The sequence below is a fragment of the Neomonachus schauinslandi genome, chromosome 9, assembly GCF_002201575.2.
Source record: "Neomonachus schauinslandi chromosome 9, ASM220157v2, whole genome shotgun sequence".
NCBI lineage: Eukaryota > Metazoa > Chordata > Mammalia > Carnivora > Phocidae > Neomonachus > Neomonachus schauinslandi.
The window spans coordinates 63,017,719-63,030,399 of record NC_058411.1 but is presented as its reverse complement, the minus strand read 5'-3'; the positions used below and the strand labels follow the sequence as shown (position 1 = coordinate 63,030,399).

The 12,681-nt window shown below is 39.2% G+C and overlaps 1 protein-coding gene across 1 annotated transcript in view; it reads left to right on the top strand.

Moving 5' to 3' along the window:
• Positions 1-12,681, top strand: part of AKAP6 (A-kinase anchoring protein 6) — a 367,046-nt gene that overhangs the window by 87,660 nt on the left and 266,705 nt on the right. Inside the window, exon 2 of the mRNA XM_021695522.1 lies at positions 4,319-4,570. Within this exon, the coding sequence (XP_021551197.1) occupies positions 4,319-4,570 (252 nt within the window). The remainder of the gene's footprint in view (positions 1-4,318; positions 4,571-12,681) is intronic.

Genomic DNA, 12,681 nt, shown 5'->3' with positions numbered 1-12,681 from the left:
ATTTGGGGTTTTAAGAACGAGAGAAGTCTGGACTGGTGGATCTGTCCATCATGACCTTGTCCCAGTTAAGGCATACTTGGGAGTCAGGAGAGGAATCTGAAGATCAGAGAAGAAAGGTCTGGTAGAGATAACAATGGGGAGAAGGGCTGAAATTGATAGGAATACTGACCAGAATTAGGTGTGAACAGGAGAAATGGGATAATTTCAGGCTAATATTATGAAAGATGAATTTCCAGGAATAACTTGCTTTATAGAAGATATACTGGTGGACTAAGCCATCTCTCCCCTTGATGCTGGAAAGGGTTCCATGCTGTCACTCATACAATCTTCAACATCCTCATCCCTTTCTTGATCTTATCTCCTTTATAGACACTCAGGTTTCTGCAGTTCTTGTTCTACAATTTGTGTGTGCATGTAATTTTGTCAAACCAGACACCTGGTAGCAGAGTAGAGGGCATAAAAATAAATAAATGTATAGACTCCAGAAAGTTATTTAGTGTCAGAATTTCAGCAGATACTGCACATGCACATTGCCAAAACACTCAATAGAGGGAGGTCAGCTCTTGTGGGGAGAATGTTTCTTTCTCCTTGCGGGCCATCTGCTTCTGTAGGTACAGGGCCAATTTATATTTCACAGATATGTTAGAGGAGGGTGTTGATGCTTTAGTGCCCCTGGATAGTTGCCTGGCCATCTTGACCCATGACCTGGCTCTGACTAAGTTCCTACATTCATCATGGAGGAGCCAAATTATGTGTAAGAAGAGTGATGGCATGTAGTTTTCATGGTGCCAAGATTATATATAACATACTGTAGGGGAGGGTGGGAATGGTGTGGTTGAGAAATGCCTATTTGGGTATTCAGAGCAGGTGGCATAAAAGTTACCCAACCCTTTTCCTCTCCTATGTATATAATGTATTCTGCATTTGCAGGATCATAGTGGGACCCAGGAGATGGATACTAACAAATCCAAATTATGAAATAAAGAGTTTGAGGAAGTGGAGAACACCACCAAGGGAGTGGTTGAAGTGATCATTGTAGAGGCTGTGCTAGGAGGGGGCTGGTATGTCAGAAAAATGGGGCTGGTGGCCATGATGGGGTTGAAGAGCACCTGTAGTGGGAGAATGGGAGTGAAAAAGTCAGACAAAGAGAGGTTAGTGGCATAGGGGACTTTCTGATATTGTTCTACAGGTGGAGTGATGACAAGGTTCAAAGTAGAGCTATGGCAGAGAGTTATCCCAGGGAATTAGGTATGAAGGTCTTAAGGGTTGTGGAGTAAAGGGCATTTGAGGCTAGGGTATTGGTTGTTTCATCAGTGTGAATACTGAAGTACCTAAGATAATGGTCTTCTCGGTATGGAGAGGAAAACTGAGCCACTGCAGTCTTCAGTGTGGAGGAGTGAAAGAGAAGACTAGTAATGAAGAAGGAAGTTGGGAAGGCTTAGCAGACAGCAGGCACCTAGTGAAAACAAAGGGTGTTAGTATGAGGGCAAAAGAAAAATGATCAGAAAGTGGTAAAGAAGCAGTGAGGCTTGCCCTTCCCTTATCAGCCTTCTGCTTCCCATCTCTCAGGTGAGGGCTAGGAGACTGAACAGCCTTCACTGGAAGGGTGGTGGGGGAAGCAGGAACCTTGGACAGAGTCAGCTTTGGGTAAGAGCAGGAGATAGATGTACTCTTCCATGAAAAAGTTAAGTAGCGTGTTTGTTTGCTTGTTTTACAATGGAGTCAAAATATTAGCCAGGAAAGTACAGAGAATTTGGAAGAGATCAGCAGTGGGAGAAAGAGAGTTTCCCAAGGTAACACAGTACTACATAGAAATGAGCATCCTAAAAGGGCAAAGGATACAGGACATTTGCTTTGGGATGGTGGTCAAGGTATCAGGAATAAGAGGTGTAGGGGACAAATAGAGTAGATGCTCCAAGCAGGCATCCGTTGAGACTCAGGCAATATGGAATATTTGATGATAGCAGTGGACACCTGCTGTCATGTGCCGAAGGGCAGCGGAGACTGGCTAATCTAGCTCTGAGTGGTTCCCGTGTACTGGTTAATAAGGTAATGTGATTTTTGCCCCACTTCTCTTTTGGACTGCATGTGCTCATGGGCCACATTTGTAAGAACTTTACCTAATTAGGACTCCAACATCCCTTTGAACTTTTAGTCTGTATCAGATTATTACCACCAATTTATGTAACTATCACCAATTAGTTCTTGAATTTTAAGAAATAATATTGGAACATTTATTGGAATTATACATTATTACTAAAAATTCAGCACAACTTCCCATCATTCTTCAATAGATTTTTTTTTTAGCCTACTATTACACAGTAAATACAGATTCCATTTTAGTTTTTCTTTAGAAATAAATAATTGAATTATATAAAATTGAAAGGTTATGTTTCCAGCACAGAATGACTGGATACTCATGATAGGACTCAGACCTCAAATGTTATCCTAAAATTTTAGCCTTAACAAAAATCATAAATAAAAGCCCCATTTAAAAAAAAATCACCGATGCATAACTAAAAATGAATCACTGAGTACTTTTAGCTGACATGTACATCCTTTTGATGCTTAATGGACTCAAATTGCTCAAGTAAATATTACCACTGATGCTACCCATTTCATGCTGGGGCCTCTGACAGCACAATGAAAGTTTGGGAAATTATAAGGACAAGTGATATATCAAACACCAAGTCTGCCTACCTAATAGTACGTGTGGAAAAGATTGAAACTTTGATTTAATAATGTTTTTGTTTAAAATGTCCAGGTCTTAAAAACTAAACTGTATTTTTATCTTTCTTTGTCCTTGGGTTTTTTCTGGCTTTCTTTCTTTCTTTTTTAATTTATTTTATTTTTTTTATTATTATGTTATGTTAATCACCATACATTACATCATTAGTTTTTGATGTAGTGTTCCATGATTCATTGTTTGCGTATAACACCCAGTGCTCCATGCAGAATGTGCCCTCCTCAATACCCACCACCAGGCTAACCCATCCCCCCACCCCCCTCCCCTCTAGAACCCTCAGTATGTTTTTCAGAGTCCATCATCTCTCATGGTTCGTCTCCCCCTCCGATTCCCCCCCTTCATTCTTCCCCTCCTGCTAACTTCTTCTTCTTTTTTTTTTTTTAACATGTAATGTATTATTTGTTTCAGAGGTACAGATCTGTGATTCAACAGTCTTGCACAATTCACAGCGCTTACCAGAGCACATACCCTCCCCAGTGTCTATCACCCAGTCACCTCATCCCTCCCACCCCACCCCCCACTCCAGCAACCCTCAGTTTGTTTCCTGAGATTAAGAATTCCTCATATCAGTGAGGTCATATGATACATGTCTTTCTCTGATTGACTTATTTTGCTCTGGCTTTCTTTCTTAAGAGTAATTCTGTCAGACCTATAAATATAGAGAACAAATTGATGGTTTCTGGAGGGAAGGGGGGAGGGAGGATGTGTAAAATGGGGGATGGGGAGTGGGAAATACAGACTTCCAGTTATGCAATGAATAAGTATCACAGGGATAAAAGGCACAGCATAGGGAACATAGTCAGTGATATTGTAATAGCGCTGTATGGTGACCGATCATACCTACACTGGTGGTGAGCATAGCATAACATTTAGAGAAGTTGAATTGCTATGTCGTGCACCTGAAACTTATGTAACATTGTGTGTCGACTATACTCAAATAGAAAGGTTTAAGAAAAGAGTGATTCTGATTACAAACTGTGGGTTGAAACTTAGATATTCCTTATGAATTTAAATATTAAAATCTGTTATTGTGAAAATGTGACAATTGTCTCTTACACCAAAGGCGACCCCATGGCTCATTGAGAATGGTTGGGAGTTCCCGTGAAGGACACATTCTAGCCCATCTTTCTTCCTGCTCAGTATCTGGATGACGCATCTATCCTGAGATATTGTGCGCTCAGAGGGGCTCACCACTAGCCCAGAAAACAGCTGTTGGCTCCCTTGCCAGGATCCAAACAAACAGTAAATAAAGAGAATAGAGTGGATTTGTGAGGTGACCTCTCACCTTGGCTAAACTTTCAAAGTGAAATAATTAAATCGGAAAGAATAGTAGCACCTTTCTGTTTTATAAAAAGATCAACTTAGCTGTGTGCACTGAAGGGCCAGTGCCCAGGAATACGGCCTGCCACTAGGTATCTGATCTAAAACAAAGGCAGGTCATCCGACATGTGGTTTACCTGACCTGGGGGCCCTGACAACTGGTGTCAAGTGAAGGAGTGACTCACCCCCCCCACCCCCGTCCCTAGAATAAGGCTAAATAGTCTTCATGTATTTTGGTTTTCTTTACTGCAGGACATTTGTGAAGATATTTCGGATCATGTGGAGCAAATCCATGCGCTCCTCGAAACGGAGTTCTCCCTGAAGCTGCTGTCCTACTCCGTCAATGTGATTGTGGACATCCATGCCGTACAGCTCCTCTGGCACCAGCTCCGAGTCTCCGTGCTGGTTCTGCGGGAGCGGATTCTGCAGGGTCTGCAGGACGCCAATGGCAACTACACCAGGCAGACGGACATTCTGCAAGCTTTCTCTGAAGAGACAAAGGAGGTGGGTATTTGAAGCCAAGTAATGTGCTATTAAGTGTGACCATTGGAGAATGTTTTCAGTTCAGAGATGTGGGATAGGAATTCTTTGTAGGTAAATAATCAGGTCCTGAGCTGGGCTTTGAATCTACGTATAGTGACCGGAGGCTAGGGCCCTTCTAATGTGAATAAAACTTTAGACCAGAGTTAATTCACACCTGATAGTTTGCACAGATACTACCCATTGTGGTTGGTGCTAACCTGGCTTCTTGTTCCCCATTCAGTTATTCGATAAATATTTATTGAGCACTTACTATGGCTAGGCACTAGGTGCTAAGAATGTAATAGTGATCAAAATGTGGTCTTTGCCTTCAAGGAGTCTAGTACCCAATAAAGACAAAAGGACAGACATTAAGGGCAGATTGTGATAAGTCCACATGATGCCACCGGAGGACAGAGAAGGGGCACCTAACTCAGACAGGAAAGCTTTTCTAGAAGAAGTGAGTCCAATCTGGGACCTGAAGGAGAAGCAGGATTAGACTGAGTAATAGAGGTTCTAGACAGAAGGAATGGCTTCATCAAAGATCCAGAAGTAAGAGAGTAAGAAGCTCAGAGAGCTATAGACAACACTGGAGCAAAAAGTTCAAGGCACCAGGGTTTGAACTAATAGGGAAGGAGAGGTCAGATTATGAAGATGAAAAGTCATATTAGAAGATTTGGACTTTATTTTAGGGACAACAGGAGAGTTTGTTAGGGGAATTGACATGATTAAATTCATGCTTTGAAAAAACTATTCTGGATGCAATGAGTCAAATGAGCTTTAGGATTTTACACAACCAATGTATTTGGATTTTTTGTACTCATATTAAGAGTAGTTTAAAGAGTTTGTTGTTGTCACTTTTGATGCATGGCTTAAGAATGAACACTGTGGGGGCACCTGGGTGTCTCAGTTGATTAAGCATCAGACTCTTGATTTCAGCTCAGGTCATGATCTTGGGGTCGTGAGATTGAGCCTCGTGTCAGGCTCTACACTCAGCATGGGGTCTGCTTGTCCCTCTTCCTCTCACTCTGCACCTCCCTCCCACTCCTGCTTACACTCTCTCTCTCAAATAAATAAATAAATAAATAAATAAATAAATAAATAAATAAATAAAATCTTAAAAGAGAAAAGAATGAACACAGTGAATTTGAATCCAAATGAACTCTCCTAATCCCACATAAAATTAACATATATAGGAGCAAAGCATTGTGCTAACTAAGCAAGTGTGTGTGTGTGTGTGTATGTGTGTAGATAGCTAGATAGATATCGCATATAGAATCATAGAATGTGTGTGTGTATATATAGTCCCTTGGCTCTTGACATCCACATTCATGTCCTACCCTTGGTTTTGTGGAAAATATATACTGTAGAAGTTTATAAAATATATATTGTAGAAGTTTACAATATATTTTGGAAGTTTATTTATATAAATAAATAAGATTAAAAGGCCTTATAATGAGTGTTGCATAATTCAGTATTAATTAATGTTTCAGTGGCTCCAACATTTTTAACAACACAAAACAAATCTGTGCCTATTCTCATAAATGATTTATACTTGTTAATTATTGTTTTCATAATAATGATGCTCTTGCTTTAGCAAATTCCCCACAGGCCCTGGAAGTTTATGAGAATCAAAAGCTACTGGGCTCACTTCTAGCTTTATGTTCTTTGTTTTCATTTGGCTTTTCCTGTTACTGTGGCAGTGAGGGAGGTGATACAGACTTTGGTAGAGTCCTTTTTTTAATCACAGAATGAATATGTGGGTGTGTGTGTGTGTTAGTGCCCAGATGCCATTCCTCCCAGATGGGATCCTTAGAGGGGCCCTGACTGGGACTCTTGTGGTCCTGGGAGACTACAAAGAATCCCAAACTGTCCAACTCTGCCCTAAATGTGGTAGTCATGAGGTGTACACCGATGAGGTAGAGATGAGAACTGGGAAAGATAGATCTAAATTCTGAAGAGCTCCTTCTTTAGATATCTACCTGCCATCCCCAATCTATATATATTTTTGTTGTTGTTAGTGTTCCTCCTTATGTGTCCTGCTGGCTCTGTCCAATGTCCAGTATTGATCAGTCATCAGATCTGCCCACTTTCTACTCCTAGAAGGGGGCATAAGAAATCACTGGATAAAACCAGTTCATTTTACATATTTATTCATTAAATAACCATTTACTGATCACCAACTCTTTGTTGTAGAGCAGGAGATATAGCAATATGCTAGGGTTTATTGTTATCATCGTTGTTGTTTTGTGGAATACGTTCATCATGCACTGATTTGACCTTGGGTCATTCAAGAGATGGTTAGCCCAGGTAACGATGAAAAGCCATTGAGGCGAACTAATTGTCACTGGCCAGTGCTCTATGTTTTGAGTTTATATTAAGTAGTGTCCATGATGGTTCTCACAATGTGAGCTCAACAGTTATTTACAGATTGGATTGGAAACAATTTTGTGCATTTTCATATTTGAAATTCTTTAGCTCTGTCATAAATATGCAAGAATATGTTGTATGAAGGGTAAAAGAACAGTGGATTCTTAGCCATCTGCTTTGTGGATATTTTTCTATGAATTAAAGCACTGTTTCCATTACCATCCTTCCTAAAGATATGGAAACCTGGTCCTGTTTGTGCCTCTAGTGTGACTCCATGAGAACATTTCAAAGACTGCTTGGTTGTATTTGTTTCTGCCAGTAAGCACACTGGGACTGTGGAAAACAGGAAAGGAATTAGGATAAAATTCTAAGCTTTATAGAATACATTAAGCTATTAAAGATTTATAGAATGAAGAGGGAAATGGCATAAAACAGGCTGATAAACTGAAATTGTAGATGTCCTTCCAGTGAAAGTGAATTCACTTTCTCTTTTTGTAAGTTAGTTGAGTTTCTGAGCCACATTAAAGAATAAGTTGGAAAGTTGAAAAAGTGGCAAGTTTTCTCTCTGTCTTTGCAAAAACAAAATGCATAAGTTTAGTTCTTTTATTTAAATATGACGCAGGCCATATTTTATAAGCATATTAGCAAATGTTTTGCCAAAGCAAAACCAACCAACTAAACAAATAAAAAAATAGGGCAAAGCTCAACATTGTGTAAAAAATGTGTTGTACTGAAATTTTTCATATTTCAGATACTTTGATAAATACTTTATATTTATTGTTTCATTTAGTAAGGAGTGTAAGAGATATTAAAAATAGTTCCATTTTATAGATGGAAAAACTGAATCTGAGAGAGGTTAAGTGACTACCTAAGGACATAAATCTAGGAATAATTAAATAGAACAAAAAAACCAGCTCTTAATCAAGCTCTATTGTAATAATAGTAATTCTTTCCTCCTCTCCTCCGCCCCTCCCTTCCTTCCTGCTTTCCTTTCTATCTCCCTGAAATATTTACTGATTTCTTACTATATATACGACACTAGGCATTCAAAGATGAGTAATAATACATCTTAGGAATCACCTTAATATTTTTGTTAGATCCTCAAAACAGTTCTGGGAGGTAGGCAGGGAAGGTGCTGGTATTCTTATTTCACAGATGATATTGTATCCATCTATCAGGTAATAGGACTGAGGTTGAGAGAGGTAAAATCACACAGGTAGTAACTGTTAATAATATGAACACAATAGCAAACAGTGATTAAAAACTTACCATATGCCAGATGGTGTGGTAAGTAAGCACTTTGCCCACATGATACTTACCCTCTCTGTGGGAATGCATTTGTCTTTCTAGAGCACGTACCCGAAGCACTTTGTGTGTTCTTCTACTAGCCCTTGTCATATGTCCATTTATATCATGACAGAGTACATGCTGGATTTGAACTGCATGAGTGTTGGTACCAGATTAGAATCATCTCTATCTCCCATAGCGCCTTATTTGTATCATTGTAAATAAAAGTCTCATGAGTTGAATTCAATTAAATAATGCAGATAATCACTACTTTAGGGATAGAAGAGGGAGATACAATTTCAGGTTGATGGACTAGGATTTATCTTGGAAATTATTCATTTGACTTATAATTTTAGCCTGTAGAAAATGGAGATTCTTAAAAATATTGACTATAGTATAAATAAAACATACTAAAATATTTTTGTGTCTTTTCCCCTTGCCTATCAGAAAGTAAACTTTGCTTTGCTTTCCATTTTCCTATCATTACTTGCTCTTCTCGGTCTACTGCTACTCTCCAGAACATATTCAGAACCATAGAATCCCAACATGGTAGGCCTAAAAGGAATCTGATCAAGAATCTAGTTCATGTGGTCTAAAGACTCGGGGTGTGTGTGGCATTCTGGTAAGAGGTCTGTGAATGTATATGTTAGTAGTTGAAGTGTAACAAACACCATGTAGTGAGATTAGGGGAGGAAGGGGTGGGGGGGGCATACAACATTTTTTACTGTACCCATGATTAAAACAGTAAAATTCTATTTCCAACTCTCTTCTCAGTAAGAACACTAAGTCAGTGTACAAAACTGACCTTGACGTAACAGTGGACACTGATAGAACTTTGGGGGCATTTTAATAGGGAGATCTTCGAGTCTCTAAATTATGAATATTATCTCATATTCATTGGTAGCAAAATGTAATGTTAAAAGAAGAAAGATCTAAGAAGACATTTGGAACTAGAGCTTCAGTTAACTTAATTATGGGTGAGGAACAAAGCAAAAATTTTGTTTCAAATTGGGGAAGTGGGGGAAGAGTTTCCTTGATGTCTCAGAGAAGATTGAAGCCAGCAATAAAGTGAATAAATTACCATCTCCATAAAACATAAGCTTCATCTGAGAAACTGCTTCATAGCATATTAAATCGAGGTACATTTGAGTTGACACAATGCTAGGCAGCCATGACATAGCTAATGGCCCTTCACAATTAAATGTGATATTTCTGAAGTAAAAAAGGACTGTAAAAACAACGTGCACTCTTCCTCACCCCTCTACCCACCTGAGACTATTACTTATGTGCATCAGAAAACTGTCTGGGACAGTGGTCCAGAACAAAGCCACGGGGCTAAAAATATTAGTATTACCAAGCAATATTTTAAGAAATGAAACTTATTATTCATCTCCTCTGAGATACCTCAGAGAACTTTCTTTTTTATTTTATTTTATTTTTTTAAGATTTTATTTATTTATTTGACAGAGAGAGACACAGCGAGAGAGGGAACACGAGCAGGGGGAGTGGGAGAGGGAGAAGCAGGCTTCCCACCAAGCAGGGAGCCCGATGCGGGGCTCGATCCCAGGACCCCGGGATCATGACCTGAGCCGAAGGCAGACGCTTAATGACTGAGCCACCCAGGCGCCCAGAACTTTCTTTTTTTAAAATTGCATGGTGAAATCTAGAAAAAGTACTTTTGAAGAATGTTCTTAATAACAAACTGTGTTAAAAACAATGCATGGGTAGATGCTTATCATTTGGTCTTTAGGATATGAAATGATACGCTGTGTGCTGTTCCTTGTTTTGTTTTTCAGGGAGGGATTTTTTCCACATTAAAAATGCAGTCTTATTAAAAATAGTTACCTCTAAGTGACAGTCAGCCATGTACAGAAATAGTTGGCCTGGTTGGGAACAGGATGGGAGAGGGTTCCCTTTGGGGCACCAAGTGTTTTTGAGTATGGTATTTTCTTTCCCAAACAAAAGACTGGCTAGGGAAAGGATCTTCAGGGGAAGACTTAGGAAAATGTAGCCATACCCTATTATCTGAAATGTAGTCTCACACCATGTATTCATCTAATATCTTTTATTGAGTACCAGTTATTTTCAAGCATAACAGTATCCCTGATCTTAGGAGTCTGTGACCATCACGGTGGACACAAAATACTTTCCCAGGGCTAGAGAAACAGGTGACTGACACTTGTAGGGGTCTAATTTTTACCTGAACTCTCAAATTTCTTTTTCTCTACCCATCATAGAAACACTTCTACTTAAAACCTCTTTCACCTTACTTAAGTAGCTGCAGTGCTGTACTTTTATGATAAAAATGATAGAAAATAACCCAAATTTCAACTAGCTAGTAATTTATTTATTTATTGTTTTGTTTTTCTTTTCTTTTTTTATTATATGTTCAGTTAGCCAACATATAGTACATCATTAGTTTTTGATGTAGTGTTCAACGATTCATTAGTTGCGTATATCACCCAGTGCTCATCACAACACATGCCCTCCTTAATGCTGTAGTTAGTAATTTAAATACCAACTTATGGGATAGCTTGGGAACTTAACCATCATTTATAATACTGATTGTGTGAAGGAATAGATTCTGAGTACTGAACAACCAAATTTAAAAATTTAAATAAATACAAGCTGCTTTTAAATAAGAGGTTCCATATTACTCTCTTAAAAATTGCATAAAGTGTGACTTTTGTTTGGCTGGCTCATTCCTTGGTGGTTTGGGCTTCTGACTTTGTTATTTAAAGGGTTTGGTCCAGGTATGAAGCATAAAAGCCACACAATTCCATTTAGATAATTTTTATTGAGATTGGCAGTTAATACTAGTTTCCCATTTTTGTGAAGTGTAATTTCGCATAGGGATACCTCTCATTTTGATGAAACTTGCCCCCTCAATATACTTGATTAGTAAAAGTAATAATATAATAAGTGATAAGAGTGAACATTTATTGAGCACCTATCCATGTTATTAACTCCTTTAAGACTCACAACAACCCTTGACATGGCTTGTCATTTGCTTTTTACAAATGAAGGAAATGAGGTTTAGTGACATCAGGCTACTGGCTCGTGGTCACATTTGATTCTGAAACTTGGGCTTTTAATCACTAGAGTCAACTAAAACTACATAATCAGAGGAAGAAATTACACGAAATCATAGAGTTACATTCCAAAACGTCCTCATTCATGCATTCATTCTTTTATTCAACAGATACATCTGTGATTGCTTACTCTATGCATACCACCATGCTAAGTGTTGCAAGTGTTCTGTTGAGTCAGCCATTTTCTATGTGATTCATACTCCTGTGGTGTTTAAAACCAATGGGAGAAACAAATATCAAATAATCACAATAGTATTTACTTACAGATTGAGGTAAATGCTTAAAGTTAAAACAACATAGTTTTATTTTTTTATTATGTTATGTTAGTCGCCATTCATTACATCATTAGTTTTTGATGTAGTGTTCCATGATTCATTGTTTGCATATAACACCCAGTGCTCCATGCAGTATGTGCCCTCCTTAATACCCATCACCAGGCTAACCCATCCCCCCACCCCCCTCCCCTCTAGAACCCTCAGTTTGTTTCTCAGAGTCCATAGTCTCTCATGGTTCGTCTCCCCCTCCGATTTCCCCCCCTTCATTTTTCCCTTCCTGCTATCTTCTTCTTTTTTTTAAACATATAATGTATTATTTGTTTCAGAGGTACAGGTCTGTGATTCAACAGTCTGACACAATTCACAGCGCTCACCATAGCACATACCCTCCCCAGTATCTATCACCCAGCCACCCCATCCCTCCCACCCCCCACCACTCCAGCAACCCTCAGTTTGTTCCTGAGATTAAGAATTCCTCATAACAGTGAGATCATTTTTCTTATAAGCTCTCATAAAACTATGTTGATTCAATGAACAACATAGTCTTATGAGAGCTTATAAGAAAAAACTTCTGACTTAGGTGGGAGTTTGGAATGTTGAAGAAGTTAAGTTTGATCTGAGGCCTGAGGGGTAAGTAAGAGTAAACTCGTTAAGGGATGTTGTAAGTGGGAAGCTTTTTTGACAGAGGGAAATAGCATGTGCAAAAGCCCTGAGGCAGAAGGAACTCGTTATGCTCAAAAACTATAAAGAGAACACTGTGGCTGGGTGTAGCCAGGGAGGAGAGAGCGGCTTGAAAGAGGCCTCTACATGTTCTTGGAAGGGTTGGGGATTTTAACCCAGCAGCAGGAAGTTAATAAAGGACTTTAAGCATCATGTTTGTAATTTGTAAAGGGGCAGAGGGAGGAGAGAAAGAGAATCCCAAGCAGACTCCCTGAGCATGGCGCCCAACATGGGGCTCGATCTTACCACCCTGAGCCGAAACTAAGATTTGGACGCTTAACTGACTGTGCCACCCAGGCGCCCCAAGGTTACTTTTTACAATGTGGCAATGTGGAGTACAAACTGGAGGATT